Here is a 25,453-nt window from a genome sequence, read left to right as displayed (position 1 = left end):
TTGACGTTAGTGAACTCCATGTAACTTTCACCGAGAGGCAATGATAAAATCACTGCCAACATCTCATATTGTAGTAGCTTTAAATTAGTAATGTCATTATTTTCTAAACTATTTTTAGTTTTTGGTCTTTTGGCTAAACTAATAAGACTTGTGCTTCAACAAAATTTGCTAAATTTCAGTATTTTTGGCCTTCTTTAACATCACCCATTGCTTAATTTAACATTTCTTTTTAAGTTAGGAGTTTAGAAAGGTTTTGGATGTCACCATCTTTGGCTTCTGGAACCAAAAGTGATTATATTTGGACAAAAAGGTGGAGGTGATGGAGTAGTACGGGTGAAGGGTTAGATAATGCTATACATTATAGAACATACAGTAGCTTGCTGACAAAGCAAAATGAGAAACTTCATAGATCATTTATGTAACCCAATCATTTTGATGGTGTTGTTAGTGGAACCCATCAGCCGTGGCTACATTAGAGCTGTCTGTCAGAGAAAAAAATGCTGAAATCAATAAACATAACCTTTAAAATCAGACTCAGATAGGCGAGCTGTTATAGACACTTGTCAATCAAAGTCTCTATTTGCTGCAGTATGTTATTAATGCAGGAATAATTTAAAGATGGACTACCACAACACTCACTGAGCACAAATAAAACTAATGAAACCAGAATGACTAATAAATATTACTGTAACACTATGGGAGATGGGGCTTTTTGGAGATACCATCTAGTGGCTGTCAGTGGTATTACACTTCAAGAGATTTAAGAAAATGAATCACTGCTAAAAATGAGAAGTTGTGGGTCTGTATATGTATATATATATATATATATATATATATATATATATATATATATATATATATATATATATATATATATATATATAACTAACTAACATGTTCAACTCTCTACGAGCAAAAGTATTACAGGCAGACAAGAAATCACATGCAGAGGACTGAAGAACATCTTGATTTGTCTGTAGGTTCCCAGCTTTTGAAGACAGATTAATGCCATCAGTCAAAAATGGTTTGCTCATGCAAACTATGAGATTTAACCGTTAACCTGCTTCTGTTAACTCCAGACCTACTTGTGGTTGTGCTCGTGGTCCTGGTTCATCTCTCCCTCCTCCTCTGTGCTGCTGTTGGAGGCGGAGTCAGGGTCGGTCCCCAGCACAGCCCCGCCCTGTGGCGAGTACAGCGACACATCAGGGCGCCGCGCTGGCGAAGGGGGGACGGCTCTCGTCTGACTGGGTAAACCTCCTGCCACAGGTGTATCAGGTGAGGATGGTTTCCTCCTGGGTGGAGGAACTGGACGGGATGGTTTCTTTACTGACGGCTGAGAGCTGGACTTTTGTTGTTTGTCGTCCTTTGGGTCTTTAGCTGTTATCGTCTCCTTTTCCTCCTTCTCATCTTCCTTGTCTTTCTCCCCAGCATTTTTAACTTGTTCTTCTTGTTGGCTACTGTTCTCTTTCCCTAACCCCTCTTTCTCAGTTTGCTTTGCAGAATTTTGTCCCTTCTCTCTCTCCGTCGCCTCTCCTCTCTCTGGGTCAGTGTTTTTCCTGGAGGTGGAGCGTCGTAGCGGAGCAGGAGGCAGAGGAGGAGCAGCTCGGCTCTGCAGAGGAACAGGAGGCCTGGATGGAGGAGGTGATGTTGACACTGACTTCCTCTCTTCTTTCTCCCCTCCTACCTTTCCTTCCTCTTTCTTCTCAACTGCTGTACTCAGAGAAGGTGAAGTGTGAAGTGAGGGAGGAGGAGAGAAGAGGAGGCCCATCCCAGACCCCGAGCCCAGGCTGGGGGGTCGCGGAGGAGGTCGCTTGTACTTTATTTCTGGGTTGGGCATTGTTTTAGTCTGACCTTTGACCTCTGGGCTGACCTTCTGTGGGGCTTCTCCATTCTGCAGGGATGAGTTCTGAGATGTAATGGTTTCAAGTGTGGAGATAGATGAGTGGTTCAGGTCTTTGGTGGTGTTCTCCTCCACAGTGACCGGATTCACATACAAGTAGGGATTACTGTGCTTCTGATCCACATCCAGGTCCTGTGTCTGTGCATGCTGGTTCAGATCTGATGTCCAGAAATCTGCAAAACATTGGATTATGTTAGAAAAACATATTAATCTACAAAAGAGAAATTGAGTTTGGTCAATCTGAAAATACTAATATTAAATATTTTTAAGTACTTTTTTTTTTTTTTTACGTTTTTAATTTTATGTTGCAGATACCAGACAGATACCCCAGGTAAAGCACATCAATAAGTCAGTCTGCAAAGCATAAAAACACATTTTAAGGGGACATTTACAAATTTGCTACGACTGATTAATGCGATACAAGACCAACATTGTACACGCTGTACAGTATATGTACCAGTTTATGTTACTTAATCTTATTTACTGTCCTATCCATCGATTGTAAACAGTAGTGTTTGCGCCCATGTCCATCTGTGTCTAAACATGCATTGTTTCTTCACAGTACGTCTCATACAGGTTTAACCTCATGTTTCAGCTTTGTATTTATCGGTAAAGTCTATCAAAATAATGTGGAACTGAAATGTACGCTTTTGTGGCATATGGCTTAATGACTTGTGCTAACCCCTGGCTACAGTAGCCCCTGTTGTATTTTATTAACACGATAAAATTTTATAGTCTGTTACGCCATCTTATCATATTCCACAGTAGAGATGATATTCTACAGAAACTTCCATACAAACACATCAACACATTTCTATACCTTGTAGTTTTCAATATATACTATATGTGCTGTACCTATACTCTACTGATGTATGTCTCTATGGGATAAACAAAGGCACATGTCTTCACCTGTACCAGTAGCACGGATGACCTCTAGCTCCTCTTTTTTAGTTGCTGTGGTAATGGCCTGGGGTAACATCAGTGGGATAGCCAGGATGTCCCTGATTGGTGGATTGAATGTGAAGACACCAGAGTAAGTACGAGTAAACAGTGAGTGCAATACATTACATAACCATCTTAACCATAGTGTATTTGCATGAATTAGAAGATACATATTTTCATTGTGCACGGTCATGCATTATTATAAACATTCATGTAACTGCATTTGTGCTTTTGTTGTATATATATGGATTTAACATGTTAATTGTGTTTATGTGCGTACATGGTAATACTTTGTTGTATTACTATGTTTACTCATAATACTACAACATTTATTTGTGAAGGTGTGGGTTACCTGCTAACACAGTAAAATAAGATCAGCTTGAAGATGTCATCAAAAACCAGCGAAGAGCCATCCAAGTGGAGAACTGGGACAAGAAATAATATAAGCACAGTAATGTCTCATTAAATGCTCACCCATATTAACTGTACTCAGCAGTTGTGTACAGTGATTAATGTAACACATACATGTCTTGTGCTGTTTGACCGCCAGGTTGTGTACCAGTGGCACTCCTTGTTCATCAGGCAGCCGCACTGACAGCATCATGCCCTTTTCTTCTGTGCTGTGAACCAGGAAGGCCTGAAAATATCAACATGATTGGTTACACATTGAGGCCAGAATGGATATCAGGTACTGTAAAATGCTGAATGCCATTTTTACAAGAGTACAACCAGGAAACTGCTGGCTAGTATCATATTAAGGCATATTTTCCTTTTAGCTACTTTAGTCTGTGTAATTATACATATAACTGCAAAAAACTGCAATTTAAAGGCCCACTTCAGCCTTCCATATATTCTACAATCATTGCGACATGACCAAGTTGTGCAGGCATAATTAAATTTATTTCATTTATTTTGAGGTTGAGGCCTTATTTCCAATAACACAATACTTGTACAAACTAATAAAAAAAACAATAAAAGCAATTCAGCAAAACAATACGACAATAAAACTATTGAGTGCATTCTTATTACATCAAAAATATACTGAATGTTCTAAAAAAAATCTGTTGATAAATATTATGCATGTGGGTTATGTATGGGGGTGGAAGCTAGTAAGCATATCATATGATTCACATGATTTCTTATGAATCCTGTAAAGACTAACCTTTCTGTTGTTGGACTATTGTGTTTCTTCTGGATGGTTAGCCCGTCAGCTGCTTTAAGAGATACTATGTTCAGCCAAAACCTCACTCAACCTTGTGATTAGAAGCATTATCAGATTGTAACAACGTAGGAAGTGAGTGTTATGGTTTTAAAATGCACATATTCTACCCCTTTTTAACAAGATAATTTAACTCTGAGACGTCCATATACTTTGCTTTTCAGCGTTGTATCAAATAGGCTGTTTCCGTATCTGCTACTTTAAAAAACCCTTTCCTGCCTGCGTCATGAACTCCATCCTGTAGACACCCTGGTAGATCATCCCAGGATGTCGGGATGGTTGTGGTGGGTCTAGTGGTTCTGGAGAACTAACTGAGGACACAGACTGTGTAGTTGTGACATCCTGAGTGTACACAACTCTAAACAGCTTATGTCAGGCACAGAACAGGAACTGTGTGTTTATGCTTCAAGTCAATGCCCTGATACTTGTACAGTATTTTTAGAACCCACATTCTTATATTAGGACATGATTTATACCAGGACATTTTCAGCTAATCTTCAGCAGAGTATTTTTCTGTGTCACTAGTTGGGGGATTCCTTAAAGAAAACAGAGGCTACTACTTCAGCTGGTATATGACAACAGAAAATAACAGCTAAAATATTCCCAGGCTGACAGTGAAAGATGAAGCTCGTTAATGTGAGACCTCATGTTCTCACCTGAACAGATGTTTGTTAGCGATAGGTTAGTTGAAATATATTCACATATATTTGGAGATATCAGCTTCATTGACTTGCCTGGTCAAAGTCATTTGTCAATAAACAATAAATTCCCTTCAATCTCTGCATGTACTTTAGAGATGGTGATTCAATTAGTTCAATAACAACAGAAGCTGCGACACTAATAATAGATAACGGCTGCCAATCTGCCAAAAACAGAGCGCCGCCAAAGCACAAAAAAACGCTCTGAGGCAAGAAACAGTAGCGGTTTAATCTGCCAATTATTTTCCCTATTAAAATTATCTGTCGATCTGTCAAATGTTACAAAAATTATGAGAAATGCCTACAAACCCCAAGGTAACACCCATTAACTGTTTGTTTAATATAACAGTCTTTGGGATGTGTGCTTTGCTTCCTTTTAGCGAGGTGGATAACAATACTGAATCTCATTTCTGTGGGGTAAACATTGACGTCATGTAAGAATGTGGTTTGCATCACAAAATGTGACCCCTGGCCATTTCCACTATGGAAAAACAGACCTACTGACACATTTAAGGCTTATCATTTCACTTGCTGCACACTGCTCTCACCTCTATTTCAATAGTAATGTAAAAAGGCAGAAACACTCCTGTCTAAAAACTGCAGGAGAGCCAAGGGAAAACATGATGATGATGATGATGATGAAGACAATGATGAGAAATTTTGGGATATTTTTTGCTTTGCATTTCTTCTTTCCCTCATCTTCATCATCATGTATCATTATCTAAGTATGATTCATACGATGATAATGATTCAACAGTGATTCACTATGGAGGTCCACTGTGGACGACTCAAAGGAGATTTAGGATGATAAGTATGATGTTAACAATGGAATATAATTGTCTTTTCAGTATTGTATAATGACCTTGAAATAAAAATGATTGTGTTTTCTTGACCTTAGAATGAGCCAATTATATCTACAGAGTGTGGACTAGAGATAATGTCCCCTTAACTAAAAGGTCCAGATAGACAAAACAACTTTCATGTTATTATCTCTACTATATGTCAGTAAATATTACACATTAAACCTTTAATAAATCCACTAGCGTTCATGTTATTCTCACCATTACCAAGAAGAAGCAGTGACACAATACCCTTTAAGTGTACCTGTACTGGTCATACTTATGACACTATTTGTGCTTTGTGTATTACGTATAAGAAAGACCGGCGCAAATTCAGTAAAAAATTGAAATATATTCTCCACACTGGACCTTTTTATGATGTGAATTACATGCAGGGGTAGCACCTGTGGGGAGCAGCCATTGCCAGACGTAAGTGATGTACCTGTTGTTGATTCTGGTTGATGAGTGTGAGTAAACAAGCAGCAGTCAGTGAGCAAGATTGAGTTAAAGCCCATGTTCGCACTTCCTGTTTGTGCAGCCGAAAGCTTTGCACTCCACCATTGTCCTAGAAACGATAATGGCCGATAATGTGTCATCTTAGATTGGTGTCTGCTGCTCGGGGTCAGTGATTAGTCCATCTCAGCCCAGGTAATCAGACAAAACAATGAGTCTGCATCACTACCGGTGCTGGAACAGCCTGTGAAGGAGGCAACATGTCTCCGACCATGACTTACTGTCGGAGCAATGACTTAGTACTTGTATGTACTTGACAACGTAAGTTACCAGACGGAACCGCTTGTATTATACGTGATCTTTTGAGATAGCTAGCAATGAGAATTCACAACAGGTGCCCTTTAAGTTCTCTCACTTAAACTCGAATATTAGCCTGGCTCACTGCATGTACTTTGATGGAATATGGGTGAATATTTCTATCAGCAGTGGCAGGATTGTTGTTCTCCTTCCCTCCACTACCTGCAAGTCCCCCTCACTGCACAAAAGAACACCACCCTCCAAGCTGAAGTTATACCCCTAAAAATGGAAAGTTTTGACAAAGGCATGTCTTTTTCTGTGCTGTTGTCTTTTGTGGGGTTTCAGTTATTTTAATACCGCAACACACTTCCTCCCTCGTTCCACTTCTCTACTGACACTACTTTGCTAATTGACTTTCACAGCACCACCTCAGAACTAGCCAAGCAGCCCAGAGAACTTCTAGTCCCATTCCAGAGCAGTAGTGGAGGGTGTCAGACCTGTCTAGAGCACTGACACGGGGCTAATGAAATGTGGAGATAGATCTGACTATGCAGAAAGACAAAAAAACGTTCTTGAAGTCAACCACTGTAAAAATAACAGAATGAGAAGAACAAATTGCCACAATGGTGCTCAAAAGTATAAAGCAGAAAGCTGGTGCTACTTTTTATCTGTGTTTTTGTTTGAGCTGTTACTCCTACTGTTGTTTCTGACCATGAAGATGTTTTTGTCAGAGTGTGTATCTTACCCCGGCTTTCTCTTTCTCCATAATACTTGTTGCTTGGTCTTGGTTGAGACCTTTGGGCTGCCATACTGAGGATGTCCCAATCAGCCGGTCTATAGGACTCAGAACTGCAGGAGTTGGAGAAGATGGAGGGATAGATGGGACAGAAATGGGAGGAAGAAAGGGGGTCGAAGAGGAGGAAGAAGATGCGGCTGTCGGAGATAAAGGGGGAGGAAGAGGAGAAGATGGGGTTACATCAGAGGGGGTTTGTGGGAGAGAAACCGGGGCTGAAGGGGAGGCAGGAGTCGGGGTGAGAGGGGGAGGAAGAGTTGACGGAGGGTTGAGGGAGACAGGAGGAGCCGACTTGGAGGTGGGGGGGAGCGGAGGAGGGAGGGACGGAGGGGTGGCTGGAGGCAGAGGAGGTCGGGAGGGGAGCTGGGAGGAGGATTTCACAGTCGGGGGTGGTGGCCTGGGGCGTAATGGCCGAGTTGGGGGATGGGATGAGGAGGAGGGCTGGGGAGGGGGAGAGATGGGAGAAGATGGAGGGAGGGAGGCAGGAGAGGGAGTGACTAGAGTGTCCGGAGATCCTGTCAGAGGGCTGGTTTGGCTGTAAATGGGAAAAGGAAAAGGGTGAAGGTGAGGGATGAACAAGGTGTAACTGTACAGATATCGAAAAGTATCTTACAGGTGTTAAGTCAAAAATCAAACAAGGCAGGAACAGGAAAACCAAGGTTTCAGATGCACATAGATTTTCATCAGGCCTTTTCAGACCACCATCGTAAAGCTGCACAGCGATACAGCACATAAACGTAAAACTTAACACTCCTGTGAGTACGGTAACTCATTACATTTAATTATGACTTGACTGAGCTGCACAATTAATTAAGTTGCAATCACAGGCTGTGCAATTATATAATTGCAAAGGGCTATAATTTAAAGGCCCCTTTTGTGTCTGATGATATTCTGGATTAGGTGAGATGCAAACATGCAAAGTGAAAGTCATTGTACAATCTTTCTGATCACTTTTCTAACTAGACAATAACTGAAAAGTAAAAAAAAAAAACAGCTTTAAAGCAGGCAGTGTAAACCTCACAGCAATACTCAACACTGGTAACTGTCATTCATTCATTTGCATTTCCTCAAAACAAGTTGAATTACAGTAAAATGGGAGTGGTTACACTTTGCTTGTAGTCTAAATAATTGACAGCTGTTCTCTGATGGGCTGGACCAAAGGAAAGAGAAGAAATAACAAGACACAGCAACACCACTGTTTTACTCTACAGACACATACTGAATCCAGCTAACTCATAATATATCTTAGATCACATGAACCATCATATTAGCCTCATAGCATAATTGCCTAAGTTATATTTTTTCAGATCATAGCCAATGATGCAAAATGAAGTAGCAGTTTTAGAGGAGTAAAGTTTCCCAGATCTCAACATGGCCAAAAATATGACTTAGATATATGGAAATTAGCCATTAAGGCTAAATATTGTAGAAAAATACATTGAGTCATGTAAATCACAATCATACCAGTGTTGTTTCTTTTATGATTTGTAAACATTTTAGTGCCTTTATAAGCTCTAAAATATTGCTTAACTAAAACTGCTGTGTGTTGACCTTTAGTTTAGATTCCTGCCATGAAGGTCAGGGATTGAAATAACAGCAGAAGGATTTGTTTATGCCTGGTCTCAGTTTGAGTTTGACTCATGTGGTGAGCAAATATAAGAAGACATTCTCTACCAGGTCAGAATGAATGATTACCAGCGGTGGAATGTACGGAAGCACTGACGACGGATGTTTTTGTGAAAAAGTTGACTTTTCACAAATACATAGTTCTCATAGAATGGAGTGATCTTGGAGAGTTTGATGCATTGCTTTAGATTAAACAATTAGTTTTATAAAGTACGTCAAATGAGCTCAGCCATGAACATCTACAGCAGTGAAATACAGCATATACATGAACATAGCAGTAATTTTAACCCATAAAGACCCAATGTTACCTCTGTGGCAGTTCCCAAATGAATTTTTCTCCCCATTTAACCTTTACTAAGTGATTTATCACCATTCATTATGATATTATCCTCTGTATTTTGCATTTTTCAGTGAAAATCAGGTATTTTCCTCTGTCTAATTTACTGATCATGTAGATGTTCATAATAGCTCAAATTAAAGTTGAGGGTTTATATTTTTTAAAAACTGAGAAAACTGAAGAAAAAGTGACTTTTTCAGCAAAGATATCAATAACTGAACATAAAAATATGGATCTACAACCATTGTCATTTATCAGACTCTATGGGTTTTACTGGTGGATCAATGTTGCAGAAGATGACAGTGTTTCCACGTTCACTACGGAGCCTCTGAACATCCAAATGGGTCATATCTGACGACCATGAAAAGGTGACAAACTGCATTTTACACCAATTATTTACATGTATTGATAGGATTAATGAATCAACAGGTATTAATCAGTTTACATCATTGCATGGTTTTGGTCACTGGTGGATGTTTGGGTCTTTATGGATTCACAGTAAAACACTACAACAGACCGATGTGTTGCGCGACTTGTTCTTTTCATACTTTAAGTACTTTTCATTGGCATACTTTTACTTTAACTTTAGTGCAGTACTTTCATAGTACTTTTACTTCATTGAGAGACCTGAATACTTCTTCCCCCACTGATAACTGCTGCCAGGAAAAGTTGTTCTTACCTTTTTCATATTAGAAATCAACATGCTAAAGTGCCAAAGCTATTTGGATTAAACATGTCTAATACGAATGGCACTACAACTAGCGAGAGGCAGTGAACACCATTCTTGTGGTCTGGTGGTTTTACTTAAATAGTACTGACATATTGTATACACCAGCATGAGCTCTATTTGTTCAATGTCTCCCTTGCGCTGCTTTAGATTTTGCAGTGTGTTCACATGGCTTTGGGTTCATTCTGTTCCATTCAATCTGTTCAGCTGCATCAGGTAAAAATGTAAAAATGAGGAAACGATTAGTTCATATCAGGCCAATACTGGCTTCATATAGTGGTTTTGTGAGAAATTCATTGTTTCCTTTTTTTCCCCCTGCATAGCAGAGCACGCTAACACTAGTTACAGTGTCTTGTTCGCAAACATTGTCTTGCATTGCAAACATGATCTAATGTGCTACGTGTGGCCTTTGAGCTCCTACTTCCTCTGCCTTTATACTTGTAGCGGAGATGTGTGTCCAAGCTGAAAACCACTACAATCAATCCTGTGATTCACCTGGGCCCTAAGAACTAGTATGCAGTAAATATTAGTTTTGGAAGAGAACTAAACATGCAATACTTGATGTTTTGAAGATTTAGTACCCTCCATTCAGTCAGTTTCATGCTTTTAAAGGAGTGATATTTTGCTTTTTTTAAATGGAATTATGCATTCTAAAACATTTCCCTGTGGTCTACATAAACTGTAAATGCTATGCTTGGGTCTGAATTCTTCATTAACTCAACTCCACAGGTCCATCTTCAAACCTATTTCTGAGTAATGACACCAGAAAGGTCATTTTGAGCACTGGCCCTTTAAATGCAAATGAGCCACTTCACATCCCACCCCATCCAGGCTGTTGGCTGTACTGCTCTGTATCGTTCAATCAACAACTGAACATTTTAGGTAATCATCTTGAAGTTTGAACATATTTTCAGTATGGACTACAACTGCTGCTCCTGACAAACAATTATGGCATACTCAGAGAAATGTTTGTTGAAAGTCTTGACCTTATATGTGCAAATGTCATGACGTAACTAGTTACAGACTTAACAAATTGAGCAGGAATAAAAACGGGTTGTAGAAATCCACTACATTTTTGCCAAAATGAATGTAAAGATAGCTTTGCAGCACCTGGAGGGTTCAAATTCAAACTTTTTGAACTATTAGGATCCCCAAATACACAGATAAATGAACCAAAGACTAATAAAAGTGGGTTTAGCAAAATATGACCCTTTAAATGAACTCTATTAAAGGTATTAATAGATGAGTAACTTACAAAAAATATATGTACATACTGTATATGTCCAAGTTTTATCTGTCTCTGAGATTTCTGCCCTTAAATTAAACTTAGTTTAACCATCATGTAGAAAAATGTTCACTACAATAATTCAATGACATCATCGTTACTTTTCACTGGAATCTGGCCTTTCCAGCAGTCCTGATGTGAACTCAGGTCTGTCGAAAAACAAGTGAAGAGGAAACTTTCTTTGAAGCAGGATGTTGTGACCATATTCATTTAAATACATATATAAACAACAACAAAAAAAAAAAGGTTGACGGCAGACGTTTAAGGAACACATGTCCAAAAATAACACAAATATGCAAGGCTATTGAGGAAATTACATGTTATTATAAAATAGGGTTAAACTGACTGCTTTATATTTTTCATTACAAAATAGGCCCATTGTAGAAATAAACACCTTTTCTGTTATTCTTATATTCATTTCAATGTGTAAGCGAGATTACTGTGAAATTTTAAGAAATCACATGACTAAACATAGAACACACCCCAGGAGTCCTGCTGTCTATGGCTCAAAAAAAATAACTGTCAGGTCAGCTAAAAAGCAAAATTGAAAAAAAAAAAAAAAAAAAAAAAACGCTAGTTAGCAAAGAGATTGGGAAACATATCTAAGTATCTCCAGAAACATAATAGGGTCATACTGGGAAAAGTCTCATCTACTGAGCCCATATAAATAAACAGATGTGTGGTATAAATGACAATGAAAATCACAGCGTTAAAATCATATTAATATTGAAATACTCTTTTTAAGATGTGAGGCTGTTCAACCAAGTGCATCAAGGCTTGGGGTTGGAGTTGAAAGTGTAAAACTGCAAACTTTCATGTGATGTTCCAACCATTAGCTGCTTACATTTAGAGGAAAACATGCTAGGAATTCCCACGAACCTTCATAACGGTCTCATCTGCTTTTTCAACTTTCAGCTACGCATTCCTTCATATAAACTCCATACGTGTGAACAAACAAGCTCCACATATAAGAAAACCAATAATATTCATTAGGTCAGAATTAGGAATGTGATTTGTTGAAGTGACATGAAATCAGGCCTTCACGTCTGACAAAAACTAGCCACTGACCTATATATTAGTGAGTCATCACATCTGTTTTTCCTGCTCTGGCTCTCTTTGACTTTCGACCCCCGACTCCCCCTCCTCCTCACTTCAACGGTTACAACCCCCCCTCCCCTGTTTCAACAGAGTACACTTCCTGCATTGTATTTTCCTCTGTACTTGATCCACATACAACTGCAGACCTCTCAAACTCACCCTGTGTCTTGGGAAACAACGCTGACTTCCATCATATCTCCGCAGATTGAGTACTGGACTGCTCTCAGTCACTCTCAGTGTCTCGCAGCTCCATCGAAGACCCCGCCTCTTCTCTGGCTCCCCCCTTTTCTCTTCCTCCTGTTGCACAGAGCAGGACTGAATAAGGAAAAAACGAAAAGGCAAAGGGAAAATCTTTTTCTGTGTGTGTCAGCCCTCCCTCTGCTGATTCTGTCTTGACTTCCTGAGCTGACTGTCAGGCAGGAAGAGGCCGAGCCCTCTGGTCAGACTTCCTCTGCTCTTTCTATCTTCTTTTTTTTTCTTTTTAATGACGTGCTCTTTTACAGCTTCTTTGTCTTTTTCTGCACTCACAACTTTCTGCTGATACACCTAACTTTACTGTTTATCTTTTAATAACCACTTAAAAGACTAAACACTTTTCATTGTTTCTAAAATCCAGAAACAGTAACACGACTCCTTCTCAGATTCTAAATATTCAGCAGATGCTCCTTATGCCACCTCCTCCTTTCCTTCTTTAGCCCCTCCCCTCTGCTTTAAAGATTTCCAGATGCTACCCCAGCTCAAACAGTGGAATGCACAACTTCACATTTCCCTCAAAGCAGCACTTCTTTTACCAACTCCTCAATATTTTCCATTTCTCTTCCTGCCTAGTTTTACCTCTCTCATGTGTTTTTTCTGTTTTAATTAAAGTTACTTTTGAAGTTTTTTTTTTTTCTTTTCACTTAAAAATCTCCTCACTGATGCTTATCTCCTCTCTCATTTATAATGATTTTCTTCTCCTCTTGGGATTTTCCGAGTTATGACTGCACTGATCCAACAGAGTACGCCTTTCAAAGTCATAAAGGCCATGTAAGGTTTTCCTACCCTGAGGAAACACATTCTTTTAAGTTTGAGAGCATGAAAATAGTCAAAAGTGGACAGAAAAGCATGGTCTTGAATCCATTCTCCATGAATTTGTATGCATTCATCAAGTCAACATCAATTTTCTGCATTTTCTTTTAAAACTATCAGTTTAAGCTAAAGTAACATCAGCTCCTGTTCTACTCGAGTGTCATTTACTGTAAAGTCTTTCCATGCTCAGGTTCATGTTTGTTCTGTGGTCTGAAACCAACACATTCAGTCATAATGCAGCCAAGCGACACTGACTGTGCAGCTGCTTCCTGTACAAACACCAGTGGACATGCATGTTTTGACTCTGCACAATCTCCTGTAATACTCTTCTGCTCAGCTGAATGTGGTGACCAGGTGTGGAGCTGGTGGTGAGCAACCACTGGAGGGAGCTACTGTACAGAACATTTCACTCCATGGTTACATGGTGGTAACTATGGTGGTGGTCTAACATGGACATTTCTGTCCATAATTAGACTAAAAGGACCATCTAGGTTATGATATTTTTATCAATCTGTCAATCAAAGCTGATCTGTATTGCTCAACTAAAGCCTGGTTTTACTGATCAAGGCTCCATTAAATAAACCAGACAATTTAGAAGACATAAGTAGAAACACAGCCATTTTTTCACGCATTTATGACCATAAGTCCAATATTCCCACTGCTTTTGAATGTTGTTTTACTCTATAAAAGTACATGAGAAAAATATCTGGTACTTAATACAGGAGTCTGCTGATTTTATCAACTGTTGGTTAAGTAACCCATTTAAACCAAGGGGGAAGGACTTTGAAAGTGAGCTAAAAAAAAAAAAAAAAAAATCACAAAGTGTAATACTGCTGGCAACCACTAGATGGTGTCTCCAAAAAGCCAGGCAGCCATAGAATTACATTAAAAACACTAATGGAACACTGAATCAAGAATTTTTTACAAGAGACCATCTCTAAAATTTTCCCCATTAAAAGATTTAGGGGCCAATAAAAGGCCTTGATGTTGACTGTTTGGGTACCGAGGGAAAGGGTCATGTCTCCAAAATGAAGCTGATGTTTACGTATCCTACAGTTGTAATATCACTGAGCTTGTTTCCAAAGAACTCTAGTTCCCATAGATTTATATCAAACTTCTCTCTAAAAACACTAATAATTTTTCCACAACTCATTACAGCCTCATTTCTTTAATTTGGAACCTTTAAGTGATCTGGTGGTCCATCTTTAAATTTTTCCTCAGTGAATCAAATCTCAGTAAAACTACAAAGCTTTGAAGTCTGCAGTTTCAGGCTTTAATTGACAAGTCTGTATGACAGCTCATTTTTCTGCCAAGTCATACTTTTGAAGTGTCTGTTTACTTTCTAAAACACACAGTTCCTCTGTAGTTTTATGCTGCGTTTCAGGCAGGTTTTAGAGCCCGTAAGTCACGACTTCAAGCCACGACTCATGACTTTGTAGCATTCCAGGCAAGTCATGCCAAACTGCCTGAGGGCAAGGAACTATGGTAGCTATATGTAAACAAACCAGCATGGCGGACTGTACATGGCTTATGCCCATTTGCAATCATTTCTATCGCTAGAAGTGCTTGCTCCTTGCTTATTTGAGGGAAACAGAGGAGGAAAAATGGTGCATAACACAAGAGAAGCTGTTATACTTTTTATGTTATTTGTATATTTGGATACATATTTTGTGTTAATTTATTCTTGCACTTCAATGGACTGAAAACTAGCTAACGATAGAGTACCCGTTGATTATGCAGAACATTTACGGATAAATAACATTAGAGCAATACCTTGTTTTAATAGACAACTTGCATAAATACCGCATCCACAGGAGCTGCCATTGTAGTTTCACGGGCTATGTGACGTCAGAGTGCGGAACTGGGAGTACATCGATCTAGTAAGAGTTCACAGGTGGGAAGTCACAGCTTTAACTGCCATTCCAGTGCATTTTCACTGGTAGAAGGTTGGAAAAACACAGGTTACAGGTTGCCTGGAATGCAGCAGTAGTTAATAGGTTCCACTAACAGGACTATGAAAAAGACTTTATTACAGAGTGCTAACTGGCTCCTGCAGTTGTGCCCCTTTTGTCCAAATACGGTCACTTCAAAATTGCAAACTACAGGCTTCAAAATGGCAGATCAGAAACCAATAGGTGATATTGCAGTTCCATATAGTTGTGTAGCTATTTTGCTCCCCTGTTGAGCTACACTTTTGAGTTAGCACTTCAGCCTTACGCTAACCCAACTCAACATCTTTCACCCAAATATGGTAATTTCTGGCTCCAACAAACCAAGATGGCCACAACTAAACTTCTGTCATCAAAATAGCTCTAAAAAAAACTGGACTGGTTACTTTCACCTATATATAGTGTGTGGTTTAACAGCTGTAGTTGAAAATGGGAGCAATAATGAGAGTATGATGCCCAAAGACAAATTAAGTTAACAACATCTACAGTGTCAAACAGCAGAAATGGGATCATTCCAAGTAAATAATCATAACTTTATGCTTATCACCAAGGAAAATCGTTAACAAACAGTTAACCATATACATCAACCTTATTAATATGGGTTTTGTTTGCTTTTGAGCTGAATATTTATTCTGCTTTTAGGTCTATATTGGTCCCCACAACTTCTGAAAAACTAGAAAACTTAAACTCGTAAAAGTGTGGACTATAAAAGGAAAACAATCCGCTAAATAGACATATTAGTGCAACTTTAACTGTAAAATTTAACTAACTCTACATGAATAATGACCACAATTACTTTTACAACAAGTATGTCAGTCTTTGGCAGTCAAAAGATGGTAAAAAATATTCAACATTACAAAGCTCTGATTAGGGCTGCACGATTAATCAATTTTAAATCGAAATCGGATTTTTTAATTAGGACGATTTTTAAAAAAGGGAAGTCGTCAAATCGATTTCATCTCTCTTGTGCCTCCAGGTCGTGCGCCAGCGGGCTACCGTAGGCTCCTCCTCCTATCTGTGAGTGTGATCTTTCACAGAACTCCCTGTAATGACCACAAACCTTAAATCTGTGATGGGTCTGCAGTAGTGATACCAATGTAAGCCGTGGTCCATGCATGGATCCCCCAATTTAAATATAATCGCATGGGGATTATTCATCTTACATGCTCCACGCACGCATGACTGATGCTTGTCACTGACTTACATTGGTATAACTTCTGTGGGCCCATCACAGAATTTTTGGGGATTCCGTGATACCATCTCAGATTTGAGGTGGGAAGCAGTGCCTTGCCTTGCGGGCTGCTCATGAAAACGACATGACAACTTTTATTGTCTTTTGTGGTTTTACCAAAAATCGAAAACTGAGTGTTTAGAAGAAAAAAAATCAGGATTTTATTTTTGGTCAAAATCGTGCAGCCCCAGTTCTTATATGAGAATTTATTTACTGTACATAATTGTAATTTTAAGCCACGTTTCTTGTAGGACTCTGCTCTACTTGGCAAGCTTTCTGCTCTTCCTGTGAAAATGTGATTTGTGGTATTTGTGTCAGTTACAGGGCACCATATGCTGCACCAGAAGCCTACTGTGGTCCTTCTATGTTTTGTATTTTATCATTTTATTTGCAGCATTTTATCATTTTTTTTGGACTTCCACACACAGCTGCCACTGTTGTGCTTTAGCCGAAGCACAGACTGAACATTTGGTCGAGGTGATTCATTTGTTTTGCGGATACCGTCTGCAGGATGCCACAGTCTTTCAGCATTCTTTACCAATGACAATAAATGAGGGGTAGTGATTGAGAGGAGCAGCTGTGTGCTCTTTCAGAATGAGGTTTGATCCTGCAGATGTATGACCATGGACATATTAAAGCTGTCACTGTAAAACTAAATACCATCATATTTATCCAATACAGTATTATCTGGGTCTCATGGTCATCTTGATACAACACAGTCACTGAGTTCATATATAAAGCTGCATGTTATTACAAACTAGATGAGCTGTGAGAACATTTTACAGGCCTAATGTGTCAGATTTCATATTCATAATTATGTTTTCATTGCTGCAAAATCACACAAAAAACTAGAATTGTTCGTATTTGAATGAGTGGGAGTGGGTCATCTCCATGTTACACCAATATGTTTCTAAAGTAGTTTAGAATGAACTTCCTCTTCACCTTTTTTTCCATTTTGGAGTGGGTGGTATCCAGCATTACTGCACCACCGCCACCTACTATGTCAAAGTCTGGAGCAGAGTTTAAATGAAAAGCCCAGAAAAAGCAGAGAATGGATGGAACAAACACTGCCTCTAATGAGGGACTTTTTTTTGGTGGCCACTGTATATTAGTATGAGGATATTCAGTGTTTTGCAATTATGACTAGATGTGAATAGAAACAACACATTCGAGCTTTAAACTCTAACTTCTCATATATTTAATCGGCCCTCCAACTCCAACTACATTACAGTCTGATTAAATGTTAATTAAATATTCATATACTGTTTATAAAGTGATAAAAGGAAACTGATCACATTTAGAGTCTATGACAGAAGGGCTGGTAATGTGAATACAGTGAATAATGACCCTTCCATTTTGAAACACATTGCATCCATGTCTTTCTCGACTATTTATCTACAACTGTGCAGTCAGAGCTGAACAAAGGCTGAGGCCGGCTGAAGATCACACTACAGAGGTGATTCATGTCTGAATACATTAGGCGTGAGCAGCAGCAAATACTCAAAGGATTCAAGTGCTGTGGGAACAAGTGTTTTCACAAAAGCTTGGGGGCTCAAGGGTCAGAGAAAGCAACTGCCTAACCTCCCCTTGCAGATGAAGATAAAAGTGAAGTTTTACCTTCATTAGCAACACAGAAATATATATCCCAGACAAATAAAATCAGAAGCGAAATGAGAAAATCCTTCTGAAATAAATTCCTGACATGATGCATGCCTCTGACACCTACAGAGGCTGGATGATTCTGGAGAAAATGTGAAACACGCTTTTCTCATGATTCTTGTGCAGCGCTTTCATCTTTGTTATTAATATTTTTTGTGTTATACATTGTCTTTGTGAAGATAAGAATCAAATTAACTTCTCGCAACAGGACAAACACCCCCGTTTTTAACAATTACCAAGTGCAAGAATTGATAAATATCCCGTTGCTTGTTAATTCTCACACCTTCAAACTAATGGTTTTGTCTGTGTGTATTTATGTTTACACATCAAAATGGCAGCAACACACCAAACAACACACAACCATACAGCGCAAGACAAGAGTAGCATCTCATTAGCCCCTGTGCACTCTCAGACTGGCTTTGAAAAAACTTCTGTCCTCACCACAATGTCCTTGGCTCATTTGGTGCTTCATTTTGAAGCGTTTTATTTCACACATTAGATTTCTGTTTTAAATCTGCTCCATCTACCTGAATACAGACTGTCACGTAGTTATGCAGTTCTACCATTTGTTGAAAAGGGTGGTTTGGTTATGCAAACAGGCAGAATTGTCATGAAAAGATGAGATTGCAGAGGTGTGCACAAGTTGAAAGTGATTCAAAAATGATAGTGTGCAGCCCTAGTGTGGACACGCCAAGCTGTGCAGCAACAGATTTGCAGGCAAACTTACTCTTTTTTTTCAGACAATGTAATGACTGTGAGATCTTCTCTTCCTGCCTCTGCTTGCTTCACTCCTGTGTCTGTCTCTCTCTCACGCTTGCAGAGTCAACACCACTTGAGCTCACATCGAAAACAAGCTCAATAACGGGGAGTGTGAGTCAGTCTTCGTCTCTGTCAGTCAAATACAACATCTTGGCGAAGACTGGCCCAGTTTTAACAAGACTACAGTGAATGGTACAGCACACACCTTCAAAGTTTCAGTTTTTGCATGATCTTCACATCACATCTTAGCTATATGTTTATATTCTAATGCAGATTGCTTGCATTGCCCAAAAAGAAAAAAACAAAACAAACGTATTTTATTTAGTCTATTCATTGGATTAGTAGAGAGAGGATTTGATGTTTCATACTGGTATTACTGATTCGGTTCAGAAAAACTGATTATGTGAACAGTTTGGGTCCAAAGTGTAATAATTATCATTATCATATTTTATACTGTTCATCTGCTTATGTCAGCCCTATGACGAACTCCCACGAGAACTAAGAGATTAAAAAAATGATGGATTTTTAATGCTTTTGGATTTTGAATAATCATCTTTCAAATGTATTTTTTCATTTGTCTATTTATACCTTAGCAGGATAGATCCAAATGCTATGGTAAAGTTTTGGCAGAAGGTTGGTCAGCTCAATGTTGCACTAACACAGACTAACACTTTGTTCATTGGGTGATATTTAGAAATATCTGGTGGTGAAGTTGGAGATTACAAGCCACTGACTACCTTCTTCATCCTCCCTATGGTGGCTGCAAAAAAGAGCAAAGCCCATCATTAGAGCCATTGTTTGTTCTGGGTTTCTTAGCAAAGTGCATATTAACTCTGGCCCACTCTTAAAAACAGAACTGTAGACGGGACAATAAGTCTGTTCGGAGTTATTGTAGAAACACTGTGGTTTAATATGTCGGGTGGTGTGGAGGTAGAGCTGCTCCTGTGGATCTTAGCGGTTCATTATAAAAACTACAACACTAAGGTTCTTATTTTTGTGTGATTGTACATTAATCAAAGCATACATTTTAATATAATATTCCATTTCAGCAATTATATCCTACTAAATCCTCCTAAGACTTGCACACTGGGCATTTAAGTTGAGCTTAACTAACGATAAAACTTTAAGCTGCTTTGACAGAGGAGAAGTGCTGTACTCAGACAAAGCACCAAGCAAATTCTAATGGGTTACTTCAAATTATTACCCCACCCATTTCCAATAAGCCAAACTAACAGTAAAGATAGTTGATTTAAAGACGGTAACACATGAATGCGCCTATTGTCAAGCAAATTCTATGAAAATGTCTGTAGAAAATGCCTCATGTTGAGTGAATAAGCTACAAGACGCTCTGATTGGAGAACAGAGTTGGGGACTGTTATAATCAAACAAGAAAAACAGGTGATTGTTGCCATCTGATGCTGCCACTCACTGAGCTGGAGGTATTGATTAAATAATTGCAGATTTAAAAAAAAACGGTGACAAACTTGTAAGCAAGGCAAAAGTTGAAGTGTGCTTCATCTGAACAGCATGATATGTGATGCATTCAGTCATTGTATTGAGTGTCCTCATCAAAACATAATCATATGCACATCAAACTGAAAACAGATAAGGCCTAAAATTACACTTTGGGCTATGTAGTGCCAGTGAATGTGAAATAAGAGTCTATAAATACAGTAGTATTGATTTAAATTTGTGCAGTTGCTGTCGGGTTGCATTACAGAGATAATGAAGAACAGGGCAGAAATGCTGTCATCATAAATTCACTGATCATCGCATGATTTCATTGGCTCCCTCAGCCACCTTATATGGTATAGATTCTGACTGTGGAATACAGAGTGATGGATGGCGTTTTGGCTCATCACACCCTGACAAACATCTTGCAAGACTAAAAAAAGAAGAAATCAGGAAAAAAAATTCAAACCTGCAGGCCTGTCCGTTCAATGCTCATTGTTTATCAACCTGTATATTTAGATGCACATTACACATTTCTAAACATGGTCTTATTTTAACCATCATCCCCCAAATTCATTGACTGGCATTGCAGAGATTTGCATAATTGAAAGTTTTTTTTTTTCACTGGATCCACATATTCTCTTGTCAGTCAAACAATGTGGGCAGCACCATGACATCTTCTTCCTTGAACTTATTTATTTTCAAGATGAAATTTGGGTTTCCGTAGGTGGCACTCATTTCTACATCCATAGCTAGTGGCTGCTGCTGCTCATGTTACTTGCTCAGTTCTCCATTTTACAATTTATTCTGGGCACCAAAACATGTAAAATAAAAGCTACCTTTTCTATCAGTCACACAGACAGGAGGCAAAAATAAATCCATTAAAATGCAGCTGAATGTTACTCCGACATCCCTGCAATGATAATACAAATGTAAAAAAAAGAAAAAAAAAAAAAGGATCCTGCTGTTCCAGGTGCACGCAGCTGTTTACGGTCAAATGATGCTGCTGATGACGATGCTCTTAAAAAGGCTTGTACAGTACGTGAGTGTACATTGTTACTCTTTCTTTCCCTGTCTTTCTCTCTCTCCCTCACGCCTCCACAGTGATGCGTGTTGCATTAACGCTGAGGTGAAGAGTGGGAGGTAGAGGGCAAACTGAGAGGGCTACAAGAGGGATGGAGAGAACCAGAGAAGAAAAGAATGTGTGGGAGATTGAAACATAGAAATAAGAGTGATTAGATGGATAGATAGACAGACAGACAGACAGACAGACAGACAGACAGATAGATAGATAGATAGATAGATAGATAGATAGATAGATAGATAGATAGATAGATAGATAGATAGATAGATAGATAGATAGATAGATAGATAGATAGATTTGTCCTTCCTTCTTTCTCTCCTATGTTACCTCATTTCTAAAATGCCTAGTGGTGATGATTTCCCAAGGGAAACCCACTCAGGTCAAACTAAATCTAGAAAGGAAGGAGAGAAGGGGAAGAGAGAACGTTAGCAAAACAGAGGTGATGATGACAGAGAAAGATAGAGGAGATGGAGGAAAAGAGGAAAAAGGGAAAGGCAGATGGAGAGGAGAAGTTGGTCTCTTTGCAGCTCCAAAGCTCTTAAAGCCCCGGAGCTGTGTGGAGTATAAATGGGAGGGAGATATAGAGAGAGAGAGAGAGAGAGAGAGAGAGAGAGAGAGAGAGAGAGAGAGAGAGAGAGAGAGAGAGAGAGAGAGAGCGAAAGAGAGAGAGGTAGAGGAGGAGAAGGAGGGAGCAAGAGGTAGAGAGAGGCTGAATAGAGGAGACAAAAAATCAGAGGAGAGAGAGAGTGAAAGGGAGAGGAGGAGGTGGTGGTGGTGGTGGTGGAGGAGGAGGGTTTGCGTTGGTGTGTTGGTTGGCAGAGAGTGCTTGTCAAAAAAACCTTCCACTGACAGAAGGCATGATTCACAGCAGAGAGAGAGAGGGAGAAAGGGTGAGGGAGGGAGACAAGCGACAGAGAATAAGAAAAACGGCAGAGATAAAGAGAGAGAGAGAGAGAGAGAGAGAGAGAGAGAGAGAGAGAGAGAGAGAGAGAGAGAGAGAGAGAGAGAGAGAGAGAGAGGACAGTGGCAGAGATGCCGGTAGGAGAAAACAAACGGAGCGCGATGCTGATTTGAGGCAGGATGACACAACACACGTTACCAGGACGGGACGACTGATCGACGGGCGGCTGCACTGACTGATGGCTTTAAATGACTGTGACCGTGTTGATAAGGTTCTGACTTTTCTATTGATCGGTGGTGGGGGGGTGGGGGGGTAGATATAGCAGGTGGCAGTGGCGGTGATGAAAGAAGGGGAAGAGGGAGAGGAGCAGAGAGGATGCTTAAGAACATAGTCAAGCTGAAAAGATAGGGAAAGAGAGATGAGGAACGATTCACTGTCAATGGGCTCCTTTGATAGAACTCAGTTCATTAGCGAGGCATCAGGGAGATGCGCAAATTGTGTATGTGATAGTAGCATCAATACTTGTGAGAAAGATGTATTAAGATGTTTGGTGCTGTGTGAAACTGCTCTTTTCCTTTATGCGGGAGAAGAGACAACACTTACAAAGATTATTTGCTCTTTAAGTTTTCATGGTGAAACAGTCGGTGTCAACCTGAGGTTATCAGATTCTCAGACCATGCTTCTGTTGTCGAAAACTGGTGTTTGTAAATGCTTCTTTTCTCGTGTTGTTGGTGAAGCTTGTGCTCCATACTAAACACCATTACCTCCCATACGACAAGAGTTAGCTGGCTAGCTGCTTCAGACCGTAAACTGGGATTTTACAGTTATTACACAATACAATGCTTCAAATTCAACTATTCTTTGAAAATAATGTTGACGTCATCTTGATTTTATTTATGGCACAGAATTTGCATGGGATTTAAGTCTGCTTGGTGTGGGCTGTCGCATTAACAATTCTCCGTCTTGAAAATGTTTTGCTTTATTGTTTGAGGTTTTTATCTTTCGTTACCTCGTGAAGAGCTTTTATCTTTTAGGTTCCACAAATAAACAGCTGCTAAAAATGCTTAGAAACAGCCAAAATAATTTATCAAAAAGTTGAAAATCAGTAGTTATTTTATCACCTCAGCTCTTTCTTGGAAGAATAACAGTAAATTTTACATTGGAGGAGACTATCTTTTGTTATCTTGACTGCTGTTCTTTTACATTATGCAGATATTTGATAGATTGTACCAATGGTTGACAAATTAATTTAATATTTAAGTGTTTCTATGATGTGTTGAGCCAGTGTCTGCCTCCAGAACAACTTCAATGGCTATTGGTTCTACAATTCTCCAATTGCAAATACGTTCCTTATTTGGTGATTTGATGATGAAGGTGGGGAGTACTGTCTGACATTTCAGTCTACAATCTCCCATTGGTGTTCAGTTGGTTTCAGATCTAGTGACAGTGAAGGCCACAACATATGATTCACATCATTTTCATAATCACTGAACCATTTAATGAGTCCTCATCCACTGTCATGCGGAAAGAGACCACTCTTATCAGGTTTTTTCTTTCATTTGACATCCATCTCTATATCTTAATATATATGTTTTAGCAAAGTAACCGTGAAGATAAATAACCACGGGTCGAAAAAGTTAGAATTCTAGATAAAGTACATGATATTTTAAGTATATGATTTTTATTTTTTGTTGTACTCAATTGGAATTTTTGGCTCTGTTAGAATATTATTATAAAATATTATTAACAAGACTAAATAAGAATAATTATTTTTGTAGGAGTGCATATGTATAAACAATGTTTATGAATGATTTACCTTGCAAATTAGAAAAGGCCAAGGTTCGGTCAATTCCATCAGGCTTTTCTAGTCCTGTGCGCTTCCCTCCTCAGATTTACTGATAATCCACTGATGGATGAAGATCCTTCAGTCGGTGCTGTTTGGACTGAGTGCATCATTTAACATGACTAATGCTAATATTCTAATCAATACACAGAGGAAGTTCTTTTTTCCTAATACAGCTATGGGCTACTTTTCTGCTCAGCCGTTTGTCATGTGTCATTCAGACTTTTGGAGTTACGTTGAAATTAATGAGGCATTTTTGCAATTAGGGTGAAACTTTTATTAAGTTGCCCTAGATCCTATATTTTCCAATGCTAATAATATTTTGATGGCATGTTTTTTCAGATTTAACTTGCGTCATCTACTTGCAAAGAATAACTGGTCAAAATGTGAACAATCACTGGATTTCCCTTTTAATTGGACATGCAAGAGATTATGAAATACCGTCCTAATATTGAATATGCAAATTTATTTTACTTTGATATTCATAGGGACATTTCTTCAAGCTGTCATCTGTTGAAATCTTTTGTTGTTTGCTTTGTTTTTCACAGCCTGAAGACGGTAATCAACAAACACAGCCAGAATGAGAGGAGACGATTTGACTGGATTCAGTCCTACATCCACTGTGCTCGGTCTTTCTGTCGCTATGTGTCTGACTGACAAACGCTCCAGTGGATAAAGACTTAATTGGCTCTGAACACACAGTTAGAACAATAAACAGCCAGAATAAATACAAATGCAGTCGAGCCGGCCCGAGAGTGGGAGAGAAGAAAAGCTAACACCAGTAACCCTGTGGACATAAAAAACTGGACATATCTTGTCTTATCTTTTTGTTTTCTCCAGAATGTGGCTGGAATATTTGTCACTTTAGGATTTCATTGCCAAACATTTCTAGGACACGTTTTTAAGTCATGGAGCTTTTGACAAGATGATATTTTTGCAAGACTGAAGTACTTTGATCACAATGTTGCCCTGACTGCTCATTAAAACACAAACATTATGGTTCGGGATTTTTTCCAGAACTGAAAAAGTTGTTTGACATTTCTCCTTATTTATATTATTTTTTTTATTTATTTTATTTTCTAACTTGCCATGGCTGTCTCAAAGCTAGCTGCCATGTGTTGCTCTGAATACAAAATTTTTCAGATATAGTGATATTAACGACTTCACAATTCACACTTCAAACTTCACACGTGCCTCCCACCAATCCCTCCCACCCTCAGCCGTCCGACCAATCATGGGCAAGCCGCTTAGCCGTCCTGGATGTTTCAGGAAGAGCTCCTGCTGCCTGGAGAA

General features: G+C 39.1%; 1 protein-coding gene and 1 long non-coding RNA gene across 3 annotated transcripts in view; one reads left to right on the top strand and one right to left on the bottom strand.

Moving 5' to 3' along the window:
- The window catches only part of rin3 (Ras and Rab interactor 3), a 25,054-nt gene extending 12,306 nt beyond the window's left edge, over positions 1 to 12,748 (bottom strand). Inside the window, exons 1-6 of the mRNA XM_030127087.1 lie at positions 12,374 to 12,748; positions 7,094 to 7,676; positions 3,368 to 3,479; positions 3,195 to 3,267; positions 2,810 to 2,901; positions 1,086 to 2,073 (exon numbers count right to left, since the gene is read on the bottom strand). Of these exons, the coding sequence (XP_029982947.1) occupies positions 1,086 to 2,073; positions 2,810 to 2,901; positions 3,195 to 3,267; positions 3,368 to 3,479; positions 7,094 to 7,676; positions 12,374 to 12,408 (1,883 nt within the window). The 5' untranslated portion in view covers positions 12,409 to 12,748. The remainder of the gene's footprint in view (positions 1 to 1,085; positions 2,074 to 2,809; positions 2,902 to 3,194; positions 3,268 to 3,367; positions 3,480 to 7,093; positions 7,677 to 12,373) is intronic.
- On the top strand, positions 1,567 to 25,453 carry LOC115413949 (uncharacterized). 2 transcript variants are annotated; one of them, XR_003934526.1, is made up of 5 exons: positions 1,567 to 1,641; positions 2,852 to 2,933; positions 3,393 to 3,530; positions 18,942 to 19,072; positions 24,709 to 25,453. It is a non-coding gene; the product is annotated as an uncharacterized LOC115413949 (long non-coding RNA). The 2 variants fall into 2 exon arrangements; XR_003934525.1 differs by lacking the exon at positions 1,567 to 1,641 and having other exon boundaries at positions 2,238 to 2,933.

Source organism: Sphaeramia orbicularis, chromosome 22 (genome assembly GCF_902148855.1).
Source record: "Sphaeramia orbicularis chromosome 22, fSphaOr1.1, whole genome shotgun sequence".
NCBI classification, from domain to species: Eukaryota; Metazoa; Chordata; class Actinopteri; order Kurtiformes; family Apogonidae; genus Sphaeramia; species Sphaeramia orbicularis.
The sequence above is the reverse complement of the archived record's forward strand: the minus strand, read 5'-3'. Positions and strand labels throughout refer to the sequence as shown.